Consider the following 25,331-nt stretch of genomic DNA (forward strand, 5'->3'; position numbering starts at 1 on the left):
CGTAGTTAAACTAAAAAGAATCTGAAGGAGACCAGCAAGAAGAGAAAGTTTGGAAAAATTGCTTAGAAAATGAAAGAATGGGTGGATGCATAGGAAGAGAACAGCAATCTCCATACATGTAAGTGGCTGCTTAAGGAGGGGGGGGTGATCACCTGCCTGTGGGCAGTAGCGGTAGGACACAGAGTAATTGCCTTAGCTTGCAAGCATACATCCTGGGAGAGGGAGGTTAAATATGAGACTAGATAAATGCTATATCTAAAACTGTTTTCCTTGGAGACGCTAACACCCATTACTTTCACAGGAGTTTTTAAAGAAGAGGGCAGGCAAGCATATCTGACAAGGCAATAAACCTCTGGCTGAACTACAGACAATTTTCTCTTGAGGAACTCTTGCATTATATTAATATTTACTTATGAATGCTGCACCTATACTGAGAATGAAAACTGCTTTCTCTTACTAATGTCTCTCTATATTAACCACGAGAGATCTCTGCAGACAGTTTTCTAAGGTGGTACATATTGCATATTTCTAACAACATGCCAAAGCTTATCAGAGGTCAAAGAAAGCACTGAAAGGTCAAATAAAGCATAGAGTCTTTATGCCTGTTATGAAGGTATGATTGACAAATATGTATCTATAAATGTGTGTGTATATAATGTATATATAATGTGTAAGAAAACAGCTAGGATTTCTTTACTCATTTGTCACATGTTATTTTACTTCAACCATAAAGAAGGTAGCGTGCAAACTACCGCAATAATTGATTGTCCCTGTCAGTGATCAGGAATGAAGGGAGCCCTAGAAAAATCACATTAAGATTTTGCTGATAGGTTTTACTCTAATCTGGTTTGTACAGTGAAGAGGAGACGATTACTAGGCATCGCTGCAAATTACACTCAACTAAGATACTGGAGATTAAAGCCACTTTTTCTAAAGTTAATAAAATCCACTTGCAATGGTATTAAAGTGAGCACCCAGACATCCCAGTGCAATATCTACATACACAAAGTTAAATGTATGCCTTCAAGGTTTCCACAATAAAACAGAAGTGTTATTCAAGTTAGAACAAGAGGTGCAGCTCAGCTGTATTTAGAAGACACTGTGGCTTTTCTAAGGCTCCTAGCTGACAACATAGCTTTTCAGGTAGCTTTTCAGGCAGGATGAAATCCAGAAAAAAAAACCCAAAACCAAGCAGCAGCCTACACTATTAGGCAGTCCCCTGTGTGATGAAAGCTTCTCTATCTCAGGACAAAAGAGTTAGAGACAAGCCTCCTTCCTGATATCATTACGTCTCCAAAAAATGGGTACCACTTTGTACACATGATATGAGAAGCAGAGAGCACAGGAGGTTTATTAGTAGTTAAGCTAGATCTTTTATTTGGTTTTACTCAAGTTTTTACTCAGTTAGGGGTACAAGAGCAGGTATAACTGATATACCCTTGCAGAACAGTGATGTCAGTACTCTCCAATCAGACATGTCCCATCACACTGGAAGACTCAAAAAGAAAAAAAAAATTATTGCTGGGTAGGGTTTTTTTTTTTTACTGGGTGGGAGCTACACCAGCAGTGTAAGAAAACCTGCGCAAAGCACACATGAAGTCTTACAATATTGTGTGCCAAACCAACTCAGGCCTTAATTGTGGTATTCGCTCCTTTACACACCCAACAGAAAGAAACCAAGCTGTGAATTTTACATACTTTAAGAAAAATAAACTACCAACAGAAACCGTCTTTTTTCTTTCTGTCTTCTCTGAGACATGAATTAAAAAAAAATAGCTATGACGAATTTACAGTTTACTGAACATCTCTGAGCATGCAAGACTGGATGGCCTCTGCAACACAGAGTATCAGCCTCAGGGACTCCCTCAGATTTCAGTCTAACTTTGTCACAACCAACAAGAATTTTAAAAGGATAAACAAACAGAGAAACTCACCCTTGTGGTGTAAGCAGCTTCTGGGTCATCTTCCAGAACACGAGAGAGACCAAAATCTGAGACTTTGCATACCAAGTTACTATTGATGAGGATATTACGAGCAGCTAGATCTCGATGGACGTAACCCATATCTGACAAATATTTCATGCCAGACGCGATCCCTCGAAGCATGCCTACTAGCTGGATGACTGTGAACTGGGCATCATGTTTCTGGAAAACATGTAGAATGTCATTTCAGAGATTGTTCATGTTCCTCCTTGCACAGAATTTTTGATAAAGACCCTGGAAGCCCCTCAAGGGAAGAGCTCATAGGTAAGTGGTCGTGATTTAAATGCCACACATGGGAACTACTTTCACCTGTGGAGGATAATCTCCCAATCACCTGAAGGAAAGGGACAGATTTTCAATTCAGATAAAAATTTCATTTCTCTTGTTCTTGCTGTCATCAGAATTTTGATTTCCTAGATGGGACCTGTGTGAAAGTGGCACATAAATCTAAGTCATGTGCTCATGAGGCCGGTGTGTCAGGACTTCAGGGAAACAGATGTCCAACTTCCCTGAAAGGCCATAGGAATTGTTAGTGAAAATCCCAGCCCTACCCAATGGACTAATGGAAGTTGTCTACCACACAGGCATTTTTTTTCTAACAAGAGCAAATGGTGATGTGATTCAGTGGCTTTCAAATTCCAATAAATTTAAACTCAATTCTTCAAAATTTTCCTCACCTTCAGGAACACAAAAATCACTTAAATACACTGTGGCTTAGCCTAGAAACTGATAGTTGCATATATTTCTAATTGTCTACTTCTAAACATGCTTTAAACCTCCTAGCTCTTACTAATGCTGTTTGTTAACATCTAGCTTTGATATTGATATACAGATAGATGGACAACAGGACAACAGTACATCCTAGTGCAGCTCTCAAACAAATCCCCCCAGTGCTGTAAACGTATCATCGTGGGCAGCTCTCCAGCTCTTCTTGCTGCTTCTTCCAGAATTTTATTAAATACATTGAAGCTGGCTCTGCGATGTGGGGTGAGATCACACGAATCAGTCTGCAAGACTGATTGTATTAATTTCATTTTTGATTAATATACTTCGGGGCGATATTAGCACTGTACACATTAGACAAATATATGGCAGAACAGATGCTTAAAGAGCCTTTCAGAATTCCCTTTCATGAAGAAATTCATTATTATAAAAGAGTCTAAGCAGTTCCCTGTTATGAAACCTGCTTTAACTAGAGCCAACACAAGAGGATCTATATAGGCCCTGGAAAAGATTTAGCTAGAAATCAGAAGAAAGTTTCTAACCACGAAAGGAATGAGATGCTGAGATAGCCTTTCAACGGCAATGGGGAAAGCAAAGTAAGTAGTTTTAAAAGGTACTTATAAAAAGGGTTACATGGCCTGGGTTGCTTGCGATATTAATGAGTCATAAGGTCCTTATCTATGATTCCACACAACAGTAGTAATAAAAAAAAAACCAAACAAAAACCAAAAACATACCAACCCAACAAAAACCACAACAAAAAAACCTCCACACTCCAATGAAAAAACAAGCTGAACAACTGTTTTGTACAGCCAGAAATTATTCTCCTTTCCTCAGAGATTTCTTCAAGGATTTTTAGCCTAAACAAAATATATACAGTTCAGTACAGATATATTTCATTCAGATATACTGACACGTTATTTATATGTATTTTACATGCTCCAGTGGACATCATAACATATACAGCACATACTGAAACTAAGGTTGACAATACGTCCCCTTTTGGGGTTAAACGTCTAGTTCAGTGTTATGAATTTGGGGGATAATGTCATTCAACCGTGGCAGAACCAAAGCAGTCTCCCAGCCACAGCTGAGTTTGCCCTAACAAATTAAAATTAAACTAGTGTTTCCCCTCAGATGGGATTTAATTTCTGCTATACTTCTTTTTTTGCCACAAGTAAATCTTGGTGGCACAGGGAGCATTCGCATTTTTTTAGGCTCGCTACCAACTTTGACAGAAAACAAAGATAAATCAACAATAGTATTAGTATGTCTAAGGTTGGGGAAAGAAAACAGGCCAATAAAGTTTGCTAGCAAAACATTTCACACACCCTCGGGTATGGGGTAATTCCCTAAACTTTTCGCATTTCAGGAAACGGCTCTTGGCTCAGTACTATTGGTTTACTGATAAAATTTCCACAAATCTGTTCACTTTGGAAATCGCTTGGTAAGACATACAGGCTGCCAACCAATAAGCATAGCTGCATTAAAGTAGTAATTCAGCCCTCAGAAAAACCATTTCCATTTTTGTGTGCCAGAATGTTGTTTTGGTTTTGTTTGGTTTTATTGATGTGACATACTAATAGAACAAAAATGTTCTTCATTTTGGAATACCTACTGTAAGCAGTCAAAATGGACTAGCAGATCCCCACCTGGTGTTCTGAGCACATCACAATGCACACAAAACCAAACGGAAATAATGAAATATCAAGCAACAAGAGCTGATGATGAATCAGGGTGCAGTGACAGCAAATTCATAACAAATTCAGAACAAGAGCCAATCCTGCACCATGTACTTCTCTATTGCACTTACCCGTAGGAAGCTGTCCAGTGAGCCATTTTCCATATATTCAGTAACAATCATAACTGGTTTACCTGCATTTAAAATGAATAAATAATGATCGGTAAAAACAGCCATTTCAGAAATGTGCCTGAAACTTCCAAATTCCAAGGATAATTTTACATTTAGAAAGAAAGCAAAAGATGCATGGACAAACCCAGCTCTGTCCGCAACATAATTGTGATTTTACTGACATGAACAGAAATACAAGCATTTCAGTATGAACTGATCCAATTTTTAGCAGCTCAAGTCCCAAGACATAAAGTGAAGCATCCTACAGTTTTAGTATATGGCGTCTTACCCATCACCGTTGAATATAATCCTTCATATAACTGTTGAATTTATGCAACGGAGTAGGTGTATTCTGCCATGCATTTGCTGCCAGGTTCCCTCTGGAAGGGAACTGGGCACTTGCTGTGGAGGGAGTCGCAGTTTCTCCCCAGAGGTGCCCTGGTCTGCACAACGGAGGTGCAAGGATTGTGGCGTAGTGCTCTACTGTATGTGCGCAGTCAAGATGTTCCTCAGACACTACACTAAGGGAGAGATTAAATAGCGTACATGGGAGGCAATAGCAAAAATCCTCTCCCCTCAGGAGGGTATTTACAAGGCATTTAAATTGTAGAGCTTCAGTGTTTTCCTAGCATAAGCCGAGGAAAATATTTGGGGTGGGGATAGAGATGGATGAGAAACTGCAGAATAAGAGTAATACAAAGCATTGGAAAGAAAAGCAGAGCTGTAACAGCCACCTTCCTCTGCTGGGGGGTTAGCCCTCTTTCCAGGGAGTCCTGCCTCCCCATGCAGCAGGATCACTGACAACACCAACCTCCCCTCCCGCCAAGCACAACTCAGCTGGGGGCCCGACGCACTGCCTCCGCTGGGCAGCGGCATGCTCTAAAGAAACAGCCCTGCACCCTTGAAAAGCTTCTAATACCTTTCAAAACTTGACCATGCAGATTCAGATTAGTTTGCGAGACCGTTCTTTCTACCCTGAGGTATTTTGTAACCAAACCAAGATTTTATATGCAACTGTGACATGTTGAAGAGAAATGAATGCAAAAATTAATGTGATTACGGTGAAGTTTCCAGACAAAGGTCACTGCCCTGCTAATATTTTACCATCATATGGATTTTATTATTTCATAATATTTTCTAAAGCTTTGTTTATTTTCTCTTTCTGGTAGAGAGAAAGGTGGGTAAGAGCATGAAGTTATTTAAGGAGATGAATTATTATTTCACATATAATACAGGAAGGCATCTGACCATAAAAGCGTGTCAAAGGCCTGCATATTGTATAGCAGGCATGGTAATATTTTAGCTCTTAACATTGAACAACATGAGGCTTGAAAGAGCTACACAGTATAATTAAAAGCGAAAAAGCCGTTAAAAAAGCAAAGGAATTGGTAACAACTCATTTTTTAGGGTTTGGTTTTTTTTTTCCCAGAAAATATAACCCCTACCAAATAGAAATTCTTAGAAGAGGAATATTAATTTCAAAGAATGAGATTAATATAATGAGAAGAGAATTCTTCGTCCTCTTTGCACAGATAAATGGGTTAAAACATGTTTCTGCCGTGCAAATAATGTGTTATACTGTGGGAGTCACACTAATGGGTAATCGACTCTGTCATCCATTAACTGGTAGGAACAAAATCTTTATCCAAAACATTAATCTCGAATTATATAGGATATGGTATAGATAAAAGACCTAACAATGTGAAATCTTAAATAAATAAATAACTGAAATGAAATGATCTGTTGCTTGCTTACTCCTGTTAGCAAGAAACATGCAGTGCAAGGGAAAATCCCTAACTTGTACTGTGTATGTAACATTTACCCAAAGGCATTTCTGGTAACGCACAGAAGATGTTGCTGGATCTTTCAAGTAAAGGGCAGCACACCGATGGGGCTATCCAAAACTTTCTGTGATAAATCCATGTACTTTGCATCCAGGAGACAGTTGCCTGGTTTCTGCATAAACTCAGTCAATTTTATGACACATCAGAAGACTGAAATTAGAGAAAAAGCTACGTCTTTCAAATTATTAAGAGAGCATCTTCCTGCCTTGCTCATCCATACTCACAAAGCCCCAAGTGCAAGGTTTCACTCTCGTTCAGTTGGGAACGTATCCATAATAGGAAGCATATGCTCTGAAGCAACACGGTGCACTTTTAAAAGGACGTTCTGCATTCATTCATCAAAGCATAGCCATTTATACATGATAACAACTTGTGTCAACAGTGTTGCCTAAATTTATTACACTAACAGGCTACAAATTGCTGTAAATTATTAGTAAACTAAGCAGAACATGTGCACTGGTTATTAAGACTACTGCCTACAGCACACCCAGGAGACCGGCGTAGCAGGAAAATGCAGAACAGGAATCAACGCGAAGCAGGGGAAGAACTCTGCATTGAAGCAAAGCACTGAAGGCTTATCTGGTGGGTGCATCTCCTTCACACTGCCAGTGGGTTGTCCCACGGGCGAACCACAGCCACCCCAGCTTGAGAACTTTTCATACCAAACGCTCCTGTTATAAGGATCACGACAATTGCGGTTATTAGGAATTGCTTCAAAAGATCTGCTGAGTATGAAAAGCTATATGGTTGCTAAGGGCCACCTGTCAAAAAGAATTTGGTTAATGAAGAAAAGGTCATATTACCTGTTCATCATGCATTACCTGTACTGAGGGTGATCAAGCAAATATTCCACAGGCTCTCAGCTAACTGTACATAAACTAACACTTTTGAGTGTGATTTAATAGCTATTATTAAAAAATATGAACACTTGCTGATTTGTTATTACAGTATATTGGTTTGTTTTAAAAAAAGCAAACCCCACAACCTTCTATCACCCTACAGAATGTTAAAGAACATAATTATCTTTACTTGCATTTATGCCATGTAATTTTACCCAGTAAAACAGATAGAAATAGTTTCAGAGCAGTTTTATCAACTCCTGTATTCAAGCTGTCTGGAGAGGGTGTTGTATCCCTGAGGCTTTTATTGACTTCAGCTGGGACTATCAGAGCTTGCTCTCTCATACTTAAATGTGACAGGCAGCTGGATCCCCCAGCACCCCCTCCCCCAACCAGACAGCAGTCTGCTCTGAAGACAGCTGAGTAGCAAACTTACTAATAGTCACTTATACAGAATACCAACAGAATTAGTAATGCACATTCAAAAGCAATGCACAAATTCCTGCATGCACAGCAATTACATTATTTTCTCAAGTGCCACAGAAACACAAAATGTAACAAAATAGATTTGAGCTCAGCTGTGTACAGACTGATGCTAGCGCTTCAAGTAATTTTGGGACTGCAAATGTTATTCTGACTGTACAAAGTGTGTGTCATGAAAAAGCAGGGGATATCTTGGATTTACACAGGCAGATCTGGCAGTCTTTTTCTTAATGGGACTGTGAGACCTAAGCCGAAGAATAACTTCTTTGTTATTTAAATCAGCAAAATGGACTTTGATGAATCACACGCAGAGACAGCATTATTATTATGTCTCTTCGTAACACACGCAGTTTTACATACCTTTCCCTAGTTATTTTTAGACACATTCTTGTGGGTTTTTTTATTTTACAGAATTTGTTGCAGTAAGCTATGAAATTCTCTCATGCCTGTCTATGTTTGTGAAACCTTAAATCACGCAATTTTAAAACCAAGATTCTTTAAAACCATTAAAACCATCTACTTAACAACAAAGCATTTGGTCTACTTCTACCCTGTTAAACTGGAAAAGTCCTCAGCATGTTCCAAGCAGTTCACTGAAATGGCAAGGAGCTGCTTCGCCGGCAGAGCCCTCTAGGATGAACTAGGAAACGTCCAACTGATTTTTTTTTCCCACACCCCTGAGATCTCAGAGCATTCGTGAATTCTTTTTAGAATACCTCATACAAAATCTTATTGAGCTTCCATCCAATAACTACTGCAGGACCTTGATCATTAAGTTTATCACTTTACATAGCAATGGAAATTCAGAAAGTCTCTGTACATCTCTCAGAATGAGCCAGCTTTGATACTTTGTGCAACTTCTCTTTTCTACTACCATTTCTGTCTTTCCACCTCAAGGTAGTGGACAGTCAGCTGCACAAGCAAAGGGAGCCAGAACTCGCCTAAATGAGGCAGCATCACCAGCACCAACTCCCACCAGCTGCTCATAAGGAGAAGAGCATGCAGGATCTGAGCGGCTTCAAGAAGGCCACCATGGCTGCCAAGGGAAAGCTGGGGAGGACCTCTAAGACCAACACCACTGTTCAGGAATGCCTGTTACAACTTGCTGTTTTCTTAATGAAAGTGGAGCTGGAGAGGGTTCTTCAAATATGTTACTTTTCCAGGAAGGTACCGAGTATGGATGGAGTTTTCAGTTATACTTTTGTCTCAAAATGAGAAGGTGATTTGTTATCATAAACACAGGCAAAAACATGCCTAAAAAAACCCCACAAAGCACAAAACCACAAACAACAAACCCACAACAAACCCACCAAGGCAGATTTAGAAAATGTCTATTAGTAAAAATATAAATATTATCAAAGAAACAAAATAAATTTTACTACTGACACCTTAAAGCCCCAAGATTTTTTTTGCAATTTTTACTAAAAGCTATAGATTCTAGAGGATCAGGATCTTTAAAATGCCTCATACTGGTACACACTGAATATCACACAGAGTATTTTCGTATTTTCCCTCCATGAAAACTGAATAGGAAGAATTTTGGACTTATTTATTAATATACTAGTATCAGTTCCTGTAGCCAGGTAGGCTGTTCATTAATTTATGCTAATGATAAAATCTAATGATTTAGTTGAAAGCAGAACATACTGCTTCAGCACAATTAGGAAACCTTAGGACATCAGACTCCATGACTCCTCACAGATTTCAGCAAGTGCCTCTTGACCACTTTGTAGCAATTTGTAGCTCCGGAGTTTATTAAACCTGCCAGGTTATTACTGAGCCACACCGGTCTTCAGAAATGCCCCTTTTCCTCCACGTTCTCTATATTTTTTTCAGGCAGATCATTTTTATTTCCCAGTTTTTCCTATCTCAATAACCCGGGGTACTGTTTTTAAGTTCTCAGCAGCCTGAGAGCAGCAAGACAGTGAAGGTATTGCAGCTGCACCGCAGGCAATTGCCTCCGACACCATTCTTCATTGGATCCATCAGTGCAGGTTTAGCTGGTGCTTGCACATGGGTAATTTTTTTCCTGCTTTTGAGGAAATACAGTATACATTGCAAAAGCTAAGCTATGTGTTTCCGTTGTTCTCTCTTTTGAAGGATATTTGGCACATATTAACAGGGCTATAACACAAATATTTCTGGAAGGGTTTGTGGAGCGTAAACACAGATGATTTAGTTTTTTATTTGCTTTTACTCTTCCTTGAAAGATCAGAGAATCACAGAATAATTTAGGGTGCAAAGGACCTCCAGTGACATTTTCCATGCAAAACAGATGCCCCTGTCATATCTTACTTTTAGTGACGACTCCCTCTAGTCGAATGATATTAGGGTGGTCAAACTGTCCCATGATGCTTGCTTCTCCCAGGAAGTCCCTTCTCTGTTTTTCTGTGTAGCCAACTTTCAGGGTTTTGATAGCCACTGAAATTTCCTTTTTAGAAGGCAGCTTTAGGCGCCCACTGCAGACTTCTCCAAATTCCCCTAAAAAAGGTGGAAAAATGACAAAAGATGAGATGTAGTTATTTAATGGGGACCACAGAAAGAAGAACTAGCATTCAGAAAAAGTCCCTGGAGTGTGATGTTTACTGGTGGGCCACATATTGGAGCTCCAAAGGAGGCCTTTGGACAGCTACTTAACATTTCCATGCTTGGGTTCTCCAGCTGTCAAACTGGACAATGTCACTTATTTACATTGCATAACCACATGACTGCAGGGCAGAGGAATGCATAAATGTCACCAGAAAATTTCCTTTTTGTTTCAGTTGAAGCACTTTGAGACAATAGCAGGAGGGCTAACAGATGAATGCAGAGGTATCAGAATAGTCGTGCATTCTTGTGAATATTATACTCTTCATTTCTGCCAGTGATAGCACAGTTCCCAATTATTTCACTTATTTCAATTACAGTAGGAAGATAATTCACAGCAAAAGAATTTATCTACACAGCTGCAAATAAAAAAGAAATCCATATAGATTATTTTTGTTCTACCATTATTCAGATGAATCTAACCATGCAAATATACACTGTCACTATGCGACTACAGGACCTGATAGTCCTCGATGAATATTGTGCCCACTCTGTATTGTGTAAGATCCCTAAATAGGAAATGGCAGATATCACTGCATGTTTACTACTAGGCAACATGGTTTATCCTTTGCTATGTAACATCTAAGAAGAGCACACAAGGAAAATTATCTTAGCATTCAAATGAGCAAATACTAAACATGTTGACAAATTGCTGGAAGAAAACATCTCACTTGAAATTTTCTATATTTAACTAATGATTACATAAGGTGTATAAGGAAGTTTTAATATCCTAAAAAACATTTGAGCAGCAACTGACTTTTGATGCCCCAATTATCCAACCCCCATCTTACATTTTGTGTTATATAATAAACTGCATATACAACATCCCAGTTAAAATTGCAGTAGCAATTTTTTGTCTCCTTCTTTTAATGACAAAATAACTGAAATATTGAAAAATACAATAAAAAGAGAGAATGGATAAAACATAGAAGAAATATCATGGCAAGTATTGCCCTACAAGATTATATTTAAAGACAAGGAAAACACTTCACTGAACCGAGAAGAAAAGTATTTTGTTTTGTGTGGTGTTTTTTTTTCTTCTTTCAAGAAACCAGAGGGTGTTGTTGGAGGGCTTTAACACTCATTTTCCAACAACACAACCCTATTCAGGTTCTTTTGTCAAAATACATGAGATCTGAATATAAATAACTCTTCATATGCCATATTTTGTCAATTAGCCTTGTATAGAAATTTGACTTGGAAACAAACAAACCCTATAAATCTAAATCTAGCTGGCATAATTTTTATGCAAACTAGGAATTCTGGTTTTTTTTGTGAGTTATCATGGAAAGAGTGATTATACTGCTTACGTACAAGCTTTTCTCAACTTAATGTGTAATAATCCTAACTGCAATAGCATTACTATGCCTCTACAGAGCAAAGGCTCTTGGAGCTTATTTGCCCACACTAATTCTTTCTTTATCTCTGCAACTGATTGTTAACATTATCCAACATCTGTGAAAACTAAAAATGGCCAAAACGCCCAGAAATAAGATATTTTTAATAGGCAAATTTAAATCATACTGCTTTTCATACATTCAAAGGTCAGAAACGTGTGATGGATTGACAGCCCTTCACCACTGACTTCAGACATGATACCACATGGGACGCATTTTAGGTTTTACATTCAGTCCATTTACCTACAAATCAAAATTATTTTTTCATCAACTTGCCACCAGTACGGCTGGCATTCGAGTCCATGTCCCATTTGTGCCACTGCAATTCAGGAACGATAAAGGGAGTAGTAACAGTGACCAGAATCTTAAAAGTCAGGCTGTGCGTTCACATTCAAAGCTCAAGGAATTGGTGTTATTTATACACAACAAGGAGTGAGAAGAGACATTAATAGTTTTGGCTTATCAAAATTATGGTTATAAATGAGATGGACATCAACTCCTTTTTCTATACGCAAGAGGCAAAGCAAAGAATAGTAGCAAATTACAATAAAGGTCAGTTAGATCGGGAAAAAATTCTAACGGTAAGGACACTAGTACAAAAGTTTTTTTTTTAAGGGAGGTTATAATCTCTTGTATCTTGGAAATTGTAAAGAATGAGCATTTGTCAAGAATGGTACCTAACAAGTTCGGTTTTGGGCAAGAGTGCGGACTTAATGACCTCTTGAGGTCCCTTTTCAGCTTTATTTTCTAAGGTTTCTCTGTTAGAAAACCAGTTTAACAAAAAAACTGAACAAATGTGTCATAGGGCAACGACCTTTCTCTGCTGCTAACCCAGGCTAGACTTGAGTCAACATCATCGAAGTGAATGTCACTGTATCTTATCGTGAGCCGCTGAGCTGCTTCATCCTCTAGGCATGGTACTGTGCTATTAATGTAATAAGCAAAAAAAATTACAAACAGGGTATGTCTTTATATACATACACACTACTAATATAGCACTTACATTACATCCATTGTTTCTAACATTATTTGTATTTCAGGCTGCCAGACAGGCAGCAGCTCAGAAAAAGAATTGTAAAACCTATTACTAGTAAGTAATGGGTGTTGAGTTCCTTTCAGACTTCTTAATTAAAAATATTCAACCTCTGCAAGTCAAAATGACTAGTATGCTTTACCAAGAGCAAACACTGCTTCAGTTCAAATACTAACCCCAGCTCAGTACTGTCAGGGCACCACAAAGAGGAAGACCAAAGCACGTCTTGAAAACAGAAGGAAGGGAAAAAATGCTTGAAATAAATCTTGTAATGTCCAGCTTTGTATTCCCTTTTCTCTATGTTTTAATGGTCCAAAAAGCAATAACAAGCTAACCTCTTAAAACTATTGTTCAGTTACTGCCAATGGAGACTATAGCTGTGATTTCATAAGCAGTTCAGCAATCAATCCTTCATTTCTGACCAGAATCGTATATCTGATATTTGTCTGACTTTTGGGAAGGAAAATGTTATGGCTAATGTCCATCAACAGAGTCCCATTTAGCCATGGCTGCACAGTTTAGAACTTGGGTGATTAATCAGATTCCACAAGTGCCCTGAGGCCAGTGGATGCTTCAAGAGACTAAAAGGTGGATGGTTCATAGCAATGGAGTTTTCTGTTGTCCATGAATATAAAATGGATTTACTCTCTTGGAAAGCAATTTCACTGGAAAAAGCTCACTGGGCAGCCCATCTATGTTAACCTTTGGTTGTTTCGTATACAGGGCGGTATGGATGCTACATAAGTCTATCTGACCAGCACCCAGACATGTGGTTTCACTACACCTTTTTCCTGCAAATCATTATTATATGGTCCCAGTAAGAAATGGACTGTGGATTTCATCAGATATTGTTTTGGAGGAATAAAGTTTGAGTTAGAAGGTGTAAAACATGGCACTGATTTTACAGGATGAGGTTGATGGCTTTTCATGTAAAGCCTTTCTGAAGAGTTCACTTTTAATTATGTGACACACATAAACATTGTATAACCTGCCCTGCAGACTGATATGTCTATTTACATGTGTAAGTCAAATAGACATTATTAGGAGGGCTGTTCATGATATAAATATCTCTCTTCAGGAGATCTTAATTTCTTTTTAAATAGGCTACTTAGTGCATCAGTGAATGGCATTTGCTGTGCATTTAGACCCAGGGGACAAGTAAAAGATGACTCTGTGAAATTAGCTATTCCCTTCACTTTGCTGTATTTTAAATTATGATTGTACTGCTGTGCACAGAACTCGCTTTGAGTGGGAGAGGCACCTAAGCTGAATGTTTGATAAACCTCATGAACCTCAGCAACGTTCTACAAGCCCTCACTGAGACAATGCAAACCTTCACAATAAGTTCATGGACAGGCAGCCCCTAAATTTTAGAAATACTTTGATCATAAGATGTTATGCCACAAGTATGTTTAAACTTTGAAAGAAAAGCAAACGTTTGTTTTCATGTCCAGCAAAGCACATACTTACATCTATCCCAAATCAAGAAAGTACCTTCTGTAGTATTCTCTTGCTATCCAATTGGATGTAAACTTCTTAAGTGGTTTGCTGAACTGGATCCATAAAAACAAGTGAGTTGTTTTAAATGAAAGAATTATTGTAAAGAAAAATATGAAAAAAAGTGGCTCCTGACCTCAATTTTCTTATGCTAAGCCTCCCACTAAAATCCCTTGTGTTTTTCTTGAGGTTCTTTTGGAGAGAAGTATTTCCTTATTGCATTTGGGTATGTTTTCAAAGCTATGTAAGCTGCCCTCTATTCTCTGAGACTTCTGGCTAAAGCTGTGAAAAACTACTTGGAAAAGTACCTCAGAATATCAAGATTACTTGACTGACTTGAAGGCCTCATTATTTACGTCACACTTCAATGCAGTTAAATGAATCCCTTCTTCTCAGATCAGTGTCTTTTTATAATTTCATTCACACTTGCGTTTGTAAAGGAGAACGGCAGGAAAAGTCCAAGTCATTTGGTCAAATAAGTCATTGACTCAAGTACGAGACAGGAAATGCCTTTCTGCTTTTGGGCAGGAAAGAAGTATTCCTGCAGAAGCAGCCTCAGAGGTACTCACTCCGCATGCAAATGCTACCATGTGCTGAACGTGACAGTAGCGTAAAGTGATGCTACGAAGGCATTTTGGAAGCTCCCAGCACTCTATAGCCTGATTTTCGTCTGTTCTTCCCTGTCTAGCATTTCCTGTTGGCCACTGCTAATAGGAAATGCTAACTGTAATGCCATATGCGCTTTAGGCTACATGAATCTGAGTCATGGCCTCCAAACAACAACTTTATTATATCTTGAGTCCAAGCTTCAATGCAGAGGACCTGCAGAACCCTACTGTGACTATCACTGAAGTGGAGTGGAGCAAAGGGACTTACTTTTAAACCACCTGACTGTTTTAGGACATATCGCTTTTTTTGAAGCCCCTCAGAAAACTCCTTCTCCATTTTGAGAAGCCATATTTGGCAAACTTTGGTTTGCCTCTCATTCTCATGTGCATTCTGATTAAAAACAGGTCAGAATGATGAGCTATAAAATATGACACATCACTGTTTCTTATCAGTTTGTTTCCTGGATTCATATACTGCATACAGCCCAAGTTTAGAGAGCTTACATTTGTGAATGAAGGCTCCTGAAAGTCTTATAAGGAAACATACTGCTCTTGGACTTATCTTTTCAGTAACCCCCTTCCCTATCCCCACATTAATTCTCTATTACGCGCATTAAGCAGAACTTTGCTGCCTTGACTGAAGATGATGGAGAACAGTGCACTCTTGTGGGGTGAAATTAAAACCAGCAAGGAACAAAAATTCTGCCTTTGCAGAAAATAACCTAACTTCATACAAGTAGTTGAGTAGCTGCAGTAAGAGAGGATGAACACTGCTTCTTTTTACTGGGTGATTCAGGAGAGGCACTGGGTACAATAGCTTGATTCTACAGGTTTTTTCCAAATGAAAATCTTTTGCTGCGCACTAGGAGTCTGTCTCTTTCACATCTCATGATTTTAATTCAAATTGTAAATTTAGAAAGAAGCAAAAAATCAACAATAAAAGAACTAGTAGTTTTCAATGCATTAAAAATAGATAGTACTTCTCACAAATGTTTTAATTTAGCAGGAAAGATAACTCTTCATGATCTTCTGACTCAATGAGACAATCTGCCACTTCACTTCAAGGAGCAAGCACACATCCTATCACAAACTACATGCTGCATTGCAACATGGACAACTCAGTGTGATAAGACTTTCTGTAATCTGGCTTCTCTGCTACAAAATCTGCTCATTTCGACAGTTTGTTTTCTGTAAACCCAACGATCTATGGCATCTGTATGCCTCAGACAATCAGTTATCAGATAGACAACCCTTTCTTCCTAAATCGATAATTCAAATCCAAAGCAGTGACCAAAATCAATCCAATGACCGAAGATTATTGCAGTCTGATGGATGCGTGTTGACTGGTATGAAATGAGTTTGTGGTTTCACTCAAGGCATAATAGTCAGCAATACTTTTAAGAGAAAAAAACAAATTGTCTTCACAGTGGATACCATTTTCTGTGCTGACAGATTTTAAAGAGAAACATAGAAGAGAAGTTGAACTCTCTTTCCTCTCCCAACAGTGCTGTGTCCAAGTGAGGGCTGGTGGGTGTCCTTTGAAAAACTGTCTTGCTGTCTGCTTTCTTTGGGGGGAAAAAATAGAACTGTGTGTGCTTAACCTTTCATATGCACCAAAGTCAGCTGTAAATATGACCTACTAAATCAATGACTTAAGAACGTTTTCTTTCCACTCACAAGTACAAACACAAAGATGTATATAAAGATGTATATAAACAGTATATATGGCAAAAAGCTATTTTTAGTTCAACATATCTGATAGCCATTACCTGCTCCAACTACTTTATCAATGGATATATTAGAAGCATCTAGTTCCTTGGCAAATTCATGCACAGCTTGATTGGGATCCTCATATGTATGCGGATCTACGTAAGTTCTGAGGCCTGGGAGTTTTACTGTGTAAAAACAAAGGCAGAGAGAAAATGTTACTTAGACTTAATTAATCCTTCTAAAGAAAGCTTATGAGACAAAAGAAATCAAATCAATAGAAGAAAAAGTTATACTGCTTCTTGAAATCAAAATGCTTTTGATGGGTCTTCAGGAATCTTAATATAGACTGAAACCAGACACACTAATGTAGTTATTGCACAGAAGTCTGAAAACTGGTTTCAAATATATCTGCACTTGCCGTATTTAACTGCTTTTCAAATATTAAAATACTACCCAGCCCTCCCAGCTTGCTACATTTAGATGCTGCCTTATATTGTCCCTTCCAAGGTAACAACAAAAAGGCAAGGAACAAAATGTGTCATGCTACTGTCAGCCTGAAAACTTCTTAGGAATCTATTAAGGAGATGACATTAACTCAAACTTTTTCTTTCTGAGTCCTCCAACAAGATGCATAAGAAAAGAAAATTATACATGCACCTCTGCCTCGATCCCTCTGCTACTACATACAAGGATAGCAGCCAGTTGTTCTTATTATTAAAGTCTGGTTGTAGTGCTCAGTTACCCTAACATCCGTATTATTATTTTGTCCCCTTCTACGCTTTCCTGGCCAGGGATCATTCTGTTTGCCCTGGGCAAGTGCTAGTTCCAATGACTGAATGATTTTAAGGGAAGTTTCAAGCTCTCCACACCTCTTCCTCCAGCAGCACTGGGAGTGGGAGGAACATATTATCATCCCCAACCCTTCTCTCCAGCAAAGATACTGAAGGCAAAGCTCAGCCTTGTTCTCCTTCCCCAGCTAAAGGCCCTGGTTGTGCTTGTACCCAGTACCTCGTGTGCCTGTTCTGTATTAATTTTAAAGCACAAAGATGTTTTGTTAACAAAAAGCAAAATAACATTTACATCCCATTTGAAGTATTCTGCTTCTGACACACAACCTGCACTCCTGCACACGTATTCTAGCTTTTCCTAACTGTACCAGCTGGTCTTGTAAAAGATATAAACTCCTCCTACAAACACTGTCTTAACCCATGCAGGAATATCCTTTCCAGCTTGGCATTATTATACCGCATCAATTTGTTGACTGCTACAATAGTTAAACCTTTTTTGCTGGGGTTACACAGATGGGAAAAAATACCTTTGGACCATTAGTTAGAGCACACCATTGTTTTGTCAAACAATCCCAAGTGTACTTAAAAATTTAAATTTTATGGAGATTTATTGGCCTCAGAATTTACAAAGAAATGATAAAACTGAGTTCCCAAGCTAATTGCCTTGAAAACAATGCAAACTAAGAGCCATGCCCTTAACACAAGGGCTGCGTGTGCGCGGCGTTAAATGCCAACTGTGTTTCCTTCAAGAGCCTGATGATTACAGAATTACTTGCAAGTAAACCAAAAAGTAATTGCCTGTATATTGCTGTTGGTTAAAAATCTTATAAATGCTCCTTTCCGTCCATGCTGAATGTACATTACAGGCTCCCTCATACCCCCAATAAAAATAACAACAATTAAAAGCTTCTGCACTGTGGGGTTTTTGGCTGCAGATTTTTAATGCTGACCCCAGAGGTTCCCAGGATCAGGTGATGGTGACTGCAAGGAGAATAATCCCTTCACACCAATAATTAAGGGCAGCCTGTATAGTAACTGGGTTCTGTCATGAAAAACAGATAATAAACACATGCACATGTGTTAAGCTGTACTACTTTACAGCTCATTCTGTGCAAACATAATAATTTACATTTTCATTTTAACAGCATGAATTGCCCTAAAGGTAGCAAAAAAATAAAAAGGGCCTAGCCCAAGAAGGCAAAGGGAGAAGATCTGAGGAGGTGAAACATTTTTGCTCCTTTGAAGTAATATTATGGGATTTGTAATAAGGCTGCAGGGAATAGTTCATGGCTGGAGCCTTTTTTAAAGTAATTCAGAATAAATTGACTGAAATAAACCAGCTGCTGTATCTAAGATGCTGAAAGTTTATGACAGCCATGGAAGTTACGTTATCCTTTTTTAGTTCATAGGAGCACTTTTCTTAGTCTTTGAGAAAGACTGTAATTAGTAGACTAAAGCTTCAACAGCCACACACATGTGCGCATACAAATCCTAACAATCTGCAAAATCAATAAAACATTTTCAAGAATATCTTACAGAAATACCAGGTCTATGATTGGCTCTGTTCTGACTACATAGTGAATCAGCATGGCACTACTCAGAAAACAGTACATAAATATCTAAAGCCAAATTAAAAGCAATTTAATCCACAGGAATTTAACAGCACTGACATGTTTAAGAATAGTGACTGCAACTTTCCATTGTGTGGGAGTAAGGAGAGCAAATTCTGACCTGTTATTTGTCTGTGACACTTTTTTTACTGGCTGCTTTTATTTTATAACCTCATTAAATTCAGATGATGAAGCATTAATTCTATGGGCCACATGTAACCGTAGAGATTTTTTTTGAGACTAGTTAGTTAGCGGTTGTTGGGCTGCACGAAGCAAACCCACTGTTACAGCTTGTGTATCCCCTGACAGTGCAGGGGAAGGAGCACACATGTTGTGGATACGCACGCTCACAGCCCTCTGGAGATAAGGAGGGGCTCCAAACTTAAAATAATAATAATATGAACAGTCAGAGAACAGTTACTCCATTGTCATGGGGATTAGGAAGCAGTTCTAATTTCCAACTACTGCAGGCAAATCCCTCATTAAAATGTTAATTCAATTATACTTGGTGGGGAGGCATCTGATTATGGTACCAATGGCTCTTTTCTTGCAGATGATACAGTGCCACTGTTGTGTGCAAAAAACCCACATACATTAAACTTACAACATGCTAAGCAATAGAAATATAAGTTTCAACACGGTTTACAAGGTGTAGCAGGATATTTATCCAAAGCTGAAACAGGTTCAAAGACAAACTACCACTCCTTATTAAAAATATGCTCATTAGACACCAAGAATTCTGTAGGTGGAAAAAAGGAATTTCCAGTCTTGGTGTTTATGAAGGGCATTATCTTTACCCTGTAAGGATGAAAAAATCCAAAATGCAGTGATAAAAAAAACAAGAATCCCCTCCCTACTCCTGATCAGGAAGGTTAAACTATCACCTTCCTCTCCCCTCAGCTTCCCTTGCTCCAAAACTAATTTATTTCTATTTTAAAGAGAGTATGGATGGACCTTTGACTGTGATCTAGTCTTCACAATCCACAGCTGCTGCAGAAAAGTGGTGCAGGGTTATGCACACTGCAGAGGATGCAGAATCGGAGAGGAGCTGAACTACTACAGGACAATATCCCCCTCCAGCCATGGGCCATAGCAAGCTACTTCTTCCCGGTAGCCAGGGCACGTGCCCAGGCTCAGAATATCAACACTTCTTCCCCTGAGCATCTCTTGGATGGGATCTTGCTCCTTTCACAAGGCACAATTGAATGACCCAGACTAGCTACGAATGAAGTCCCATTTAGCCTTATTAAAAATAGATTTGTCAACATCGACATAGGTAGGCTTTGGGTTTGCCTTTTGAATACATTTCAAAAGTAGCCCAGATTCCTCAGGATGAGCAAAATCTCACATCCTTAACTATATACAATTTTTGTGATACAAACACACGTAAGTCAACAGAAAAGACCTCTTCTTATTCCTGGACGAGACCCAAAGAAAGCATAAACACATTCATTCTTGCAAGTGGGGAATCAGGACTTGAACAAAACTTGTTTGTAAACAAAGCTGGATTTAAAAAATCCCATTAATCTGTGAGACATTTGTTTAGTAGTTATTTTTAATTTAAGAAAGTACTCCAAATCACTCTTCACCCTATGCTTAGAATAACCCCAAACTAAATCGTTAGTGGGTCAACTTTGTCAAGAAGCAATTTTCACAGTCACTTCAGTAGTCATCAAGACAGGTTTCATTGATTTTATATTTTGCTTTGGGAAAAAATGCTATTTCTTAGACTTTATACAGCTGATAATGAGTTGAAGTTAAAGATACACTCTGCATTTCAGTAATGCACAGCAGAATCAATATTGTATTGTTAACCACATGCATTCTTCGAACACAGACACCGATGTTTTGCTCATTGCTAACCTGAACACAAATGAAAGAATTTGAAACAAAGAATAATTGTTTGGGGAAAATCTCCTTACCCACAAGAGAAGAGATAATTCTCTTCCCAATTTCACCTTGATTTAAGTGAGGTATAACTTTTTTGTTTAAGATTGAAAAATACCAGTTATCTAGGGGATAAATTCAACAGATCTGGAAGCATTCAAAGGCTTCAGTAACTTACAATGGCCATTCCCAAAATGTAGTCTTTTCTCATCAGTGCCATGTTTAGACTTCTTGTATCCACAGAATCTACAAGCAACAGAGAAAAAAAATTAATACAGAGAATTTTATGTTAACTGCAGGTGGAAACAGAATAAAATGTTTTCCCTCCACAATTAAATGCCTGTTTGAAAGTTTAATGATATTTACATTCTCTGTGCCCTATAGAGGCATGTTATGTTCTCAGGGAATTTGAGGAAATTGGCTAATGAGAGGATTTGTTGATTTTTGACCCCTACAGTTTAATTTTACAATTGCCTAAGAATGTGTTTATAGCATTTTTTAACAACTGCTGCATGATTGGGCTGCTAACCTTAGCGGGCTCATTACTGAGCACAAAGCAGTATTCTGAGCTCCTGGGCAGCAGACAAAGGAGAAGGTGCAAACCAGCCATGCTACTGCCCAATGACACCAATTTGCCATGCTCATCAAGGCCCCTCGGGGAAATGGAAGTGGGAGTAAATGTGCAAACCAGACGATAAACTAACCTCCCAATCAGGACGTACACCACAACTGTGAGGAGAATAATGGCTACCGCCGCTGAAATGGCAATCATTACGACCTGGCTATTCTCACTGGAAATGGAGAATGCTGGAAAGTTAACACAAAAATATATAAATAACCCCTTACACACAAAAGGCTGACTACATGACAATTGACATTCATATAGGGAACAGACAGATTAAGTCATCACTATATAGCATTTGGTCTCCTGCCAAATACTTAATTTACTAAGTAATTTTTCATCAGACAAATAAATGCAAGGGAAGAAAAGAAAAGGCTCCGGCCATCTTTGACAGTTTACCAAAGTTGTGTCTGCTGCATCTGATTTTTATGCTTGCTGATTACAGTAACTGCTGTTAAACTGATATTTATATATAAACATATATGTAAATACAAACACACATACCATGACATACATATGTTTTGTCATGGTGACTAAGGAGTTCTTCCTTGGCAAGAAATCCCAGCCAGTCAACAATCGTTACCCTTACTCTCACTTCTGTATGATGGAAAATGCTTTAATGAATTAAGTTTCCCACTTAAGCTTGACAGTATCCCTTTGAAGGCTATGAAAAGCCAGGGCACACGGAAGGAGACAGAAGGACATGGTTAATCAGTGACTATAGTTAAAAGAAGGGCGCTCTTACACTGGATGCTTCCCTGCAGTATCTAAGCATGGAGCTTCCATGCACTAGACTGCTATACAATGACAGGGCACCTTTAGATCTTAGGTATGGTGAACCATCTTCAGCAGATACCTGTTAAACTTCACCGAGCATAGTGGAATTAGGCTCCTCAGCACTATGCGTCAAATTAGTCATCCCAACTGAGCTGAAAACTAGCCCTCCTGCTCCTCACAAATTGGACAGTTTCTCTACAAGTCTGCTTGAAGTCACACCATTCCCCTTGGGAAGAAGCCTCTGCCTGTTACAGACCTACAACTGCACTCATGTAGTTATGATAACTCGGCAGTAGGAACCAAGTTATGTGATCTGGTGTCTATCTGTGTAACTTGTATCCTTGTTATTGAGTTGTGCACCACTGCCTCCTGTCATCTTCCATATTTTTGGTCAGTTATGTTATTATTTTTGATATTGCTTTGCAGAGAAAATTAATTAATTTCTAAATTATGAAATTTGTTATCACTGCAACAGATTTTTTTCTCCCTCGTGTACTTGTGTGTCCTGTCTTGAGTTCCAGTTTCATCCAGTATGCCAAAGTTACACGTCACCATAACAGCAATTTGTAACTATTTCTTTAAAAAACCTTGTTTGCTTTTCAGAATAAGAGCTAGAGGTGGGGGAAGAAGAAGTGGGGATGAAATACGCAACATATCTCAAAAATACATGAATGCCAAGTGCAGGACCATTTGGCTTATGCTACCCTTCTTGGCTAAAACTTTGTTGCTTTTAGCCAGCACTTATTACACCATGGGCTGTCAAGCCTTATCATGAGTACATGAATAAGCCTGATAAGAGTGTATCAGAATTATAGGCCCTAGCTGCGTTGTAGCTATGAACAACAGATATGAGTCTTCTGTAAAAGTCCTACCTTCTAAAAAGCAGTCTGATTATGCAGCATTAGTCTATATCAGTAACTAGGTACCTAAACAAAGGCTGACTTTTTGATGCATTGAGCCACTTTCAGCTTCTAGCAAATAAAAGGTCTGATTTAGTATATAGTGCCAAGCAATAAGAAGGTAACATTTAAAATGATGAGCTCTATTAAGAGTCTTTCTAATATAAGAACAGAACTTGTAAAGAATACCGATAAGGTCATCAGTTAAATAAGGTTATTATCTAGGCATTAGAGAAAATAAAAAGGAGTGCCAGACCAGTGAATAATTGCCCCAGAGACACCCAGAATTGCAGTGACAGAGAGGAGAAGGGAGGCAAACTGCCCAACTCCCTGACCAGCTACCCAACTGAATGACCACCCTTCCCAGCCTGTGCACGTTAGTTTCATCTCAAGACCTTGCAGGAGGCATCAGCTACACTTCACAGCACTGTGGAGAATTACACACTGACCCACTGGCGTAATGGACCACTATATAATACTAGTTGTCTTGGAAAAGGTGTTTATAGTCCACAGGTTTCAGTCCAAAAGCTTGGAACAGCACAAGGCTGTGAATCTGATTTTCTATCAAACTTCCTCTCTCGGCAGGTATCAATTCTGGCACAAGGCAGATGTTGGGTAGGGAATGGAAGAAAATAGCACCTGTGATATTCATGGTATGCTCTTTATAGCACGTTTCAAGTCCAATGATATAACATAAAGTTCTATAGTAACGCTACCCAGAAAGACACATCATAAATAGTTACAAGTTGCATTTACTAAACTAGGAAGGGAGTGAAAGCAGCCATTCAAATCAGTCAGAAACTGGGCAGGATGTCAGTTTAAACCATTTGAACAAATACATACAATCAGGACTGGTTTCAAATTCAAACTTGCGGCTGTTTGTCCCGTATCCAGCTGCAGTTCGGGCTCGAATTTGGAAGACGTAGGTGGTATCAGGTTTGAGGCCATTGATGGTAACATTGGTGCCTTTGGCTCTCAGAATAGTATAGCTTGTCTCTTGTTCCTGCTTTTGGGAAGAGAAATTATCAGATTAAAATCACACCCTGAAAACCAGAAACAAGAGGTTGTTGGTACAAAATTACTACAAATCACCTGGGGAGCACTGGCATATTTTTTGAATATTTATAGCCTGACAAATGCTTGTACAGCCATCCATTTTCAATCAGCAAAAATCTTTCGATTAGCAAGAAATGTAAATCATTAGAGCTTCTACAACCTCGTACTGTAAATCAGATACTGGACATGCTGAGTATATGACATTTCATTAAATGTCTTTGCATCTTCTTGCCCATAGCCCGCAATACAACAAGAAAATTATTATTAAAATGTTATTTAAAAACCATAAAACAGATTTGCCTACAGCACTGAACTGTAAGTTGTAACAGGCCAACTCAGACATTTTAGGGCTCTGCAGACCTATTGCAGGATGCAGATTTTACTGCCTTACATTTTACAAGACAGTGTTTACCTTTATAGCAGTCAGAAGAAAAACTGCACTCACGCTCCTGCCCTCAGCTCTGCGAACAGGTGAATATAACTGGTTTTCTATTATGCTATAAAAAATATGAGACTGATGTGTCCATCCTCAATTTGGGCAAACCCCCACTGAACTTACTCCTGAATGAGTCTTGGGCTTTAGGAGCCAGAAGGGGAACATGTATTTGTTCCTTACTGCTTTTTGCTAGAGCAAGGTATGCGTCCAACACAGATGATATGCTCACAAACACACTCTGCATAACAGTCACATATTTCTGACATAATGCTTTTTAAAATAAAATTAAAAATGGACTATTTTGTAATTTAGTAAGCTTAGATCCACTTCACACTGTGTAAAAAGCTAATTATGATGAAAGTATGTCTCAGTCCCACTGTAAGCACATACTCTAAAAATTCAAGCATGCATTTGGGCCCTGAGGTATTGCGTATTTTACAAAAGCCATCCTGTACCAAAAGAGCATTTCTGGCTTCCTAAAAATGGCAGCTGGAACTGCCTCAGCAAAAATCTTGGACAGCAGCCACACATGTGGGGAACTGAGAGAATCTCAGTTGTTTGGGTTCGCAACGACGAACTTTTTTATTCCAGAGGTGGTGGGGATTTCGTATGCTGCCCTTTTACTTTGAACACTCTGAAATACACTGAAAATCATTGAGTTTTGCCTGGCTGAAAGCAGAATCTGAGTTAAGCTAACATGTC

General features: G+C 38.7%; 1 protein-coding gene across 2 annotated transcripts in view; it reads right to left on the reverse strand.

The window, feature by feature from the left end:
• Positions 1 to 25,331, reverse strand: part of EPHA3 (EPH receptor A3) — a 229,837-nt gene that overhangs the window by 29,272 nt on the left and 175,234 nt on the right. Inside the window, exons 7-13 of one of the 2 annotated variants that reach the window (XM_075103532.1) lie at positions 23,981 to 24,143; positions 21,544 to 21,646; positions 21,018 to 21,085; positions 16,614 to 16,739; positions 10,019 to 10,204; positions 4,519 to 4,580; positions 1,935 to 2,144 (exon numbers count right to left, since the gene is read on the reverse strand). In XM_075103532.1, coding sequence (XP_074959633.1) covers positions 1,935 to 2,144; positions 4,519 to 4,580; positions 10,019 to 10,204; positions 16,614 to 16,739; positions 21,018 to 21,085; positions 21,544 to 21,646; positions 23,981 to 24,143 — 918 coding nt within the window. The remainder of the gene's footprint in view (positions 1 to 1,934; positions 2,145 to 4,518; positions 4,581 to 10,018; positions 10,205 to 16,613; positions 16,740 to 21,017; positions 21,086 to 21,543; positions 21,647 to 23,980; positions 24,144 to 25,331) is intronic. The other variant, XM_075103522.1, reaches the window with a different exon arrangement.

The sequence above is a fragment of the Phalacrocorax aristotelis genome, chromosome 1, assembly GCF_949628215.1.
Source record: "Phalacrocorax aristotelis chromosome 1, bGulAri2.1, whole genome shotgun sequence".
NCBI lineage: Eukaryota > Metazoa > Chordata > Aves > Suliformes > Phalacrocoracidae > Phalacrocorax > Phalacrocorax aristotelis.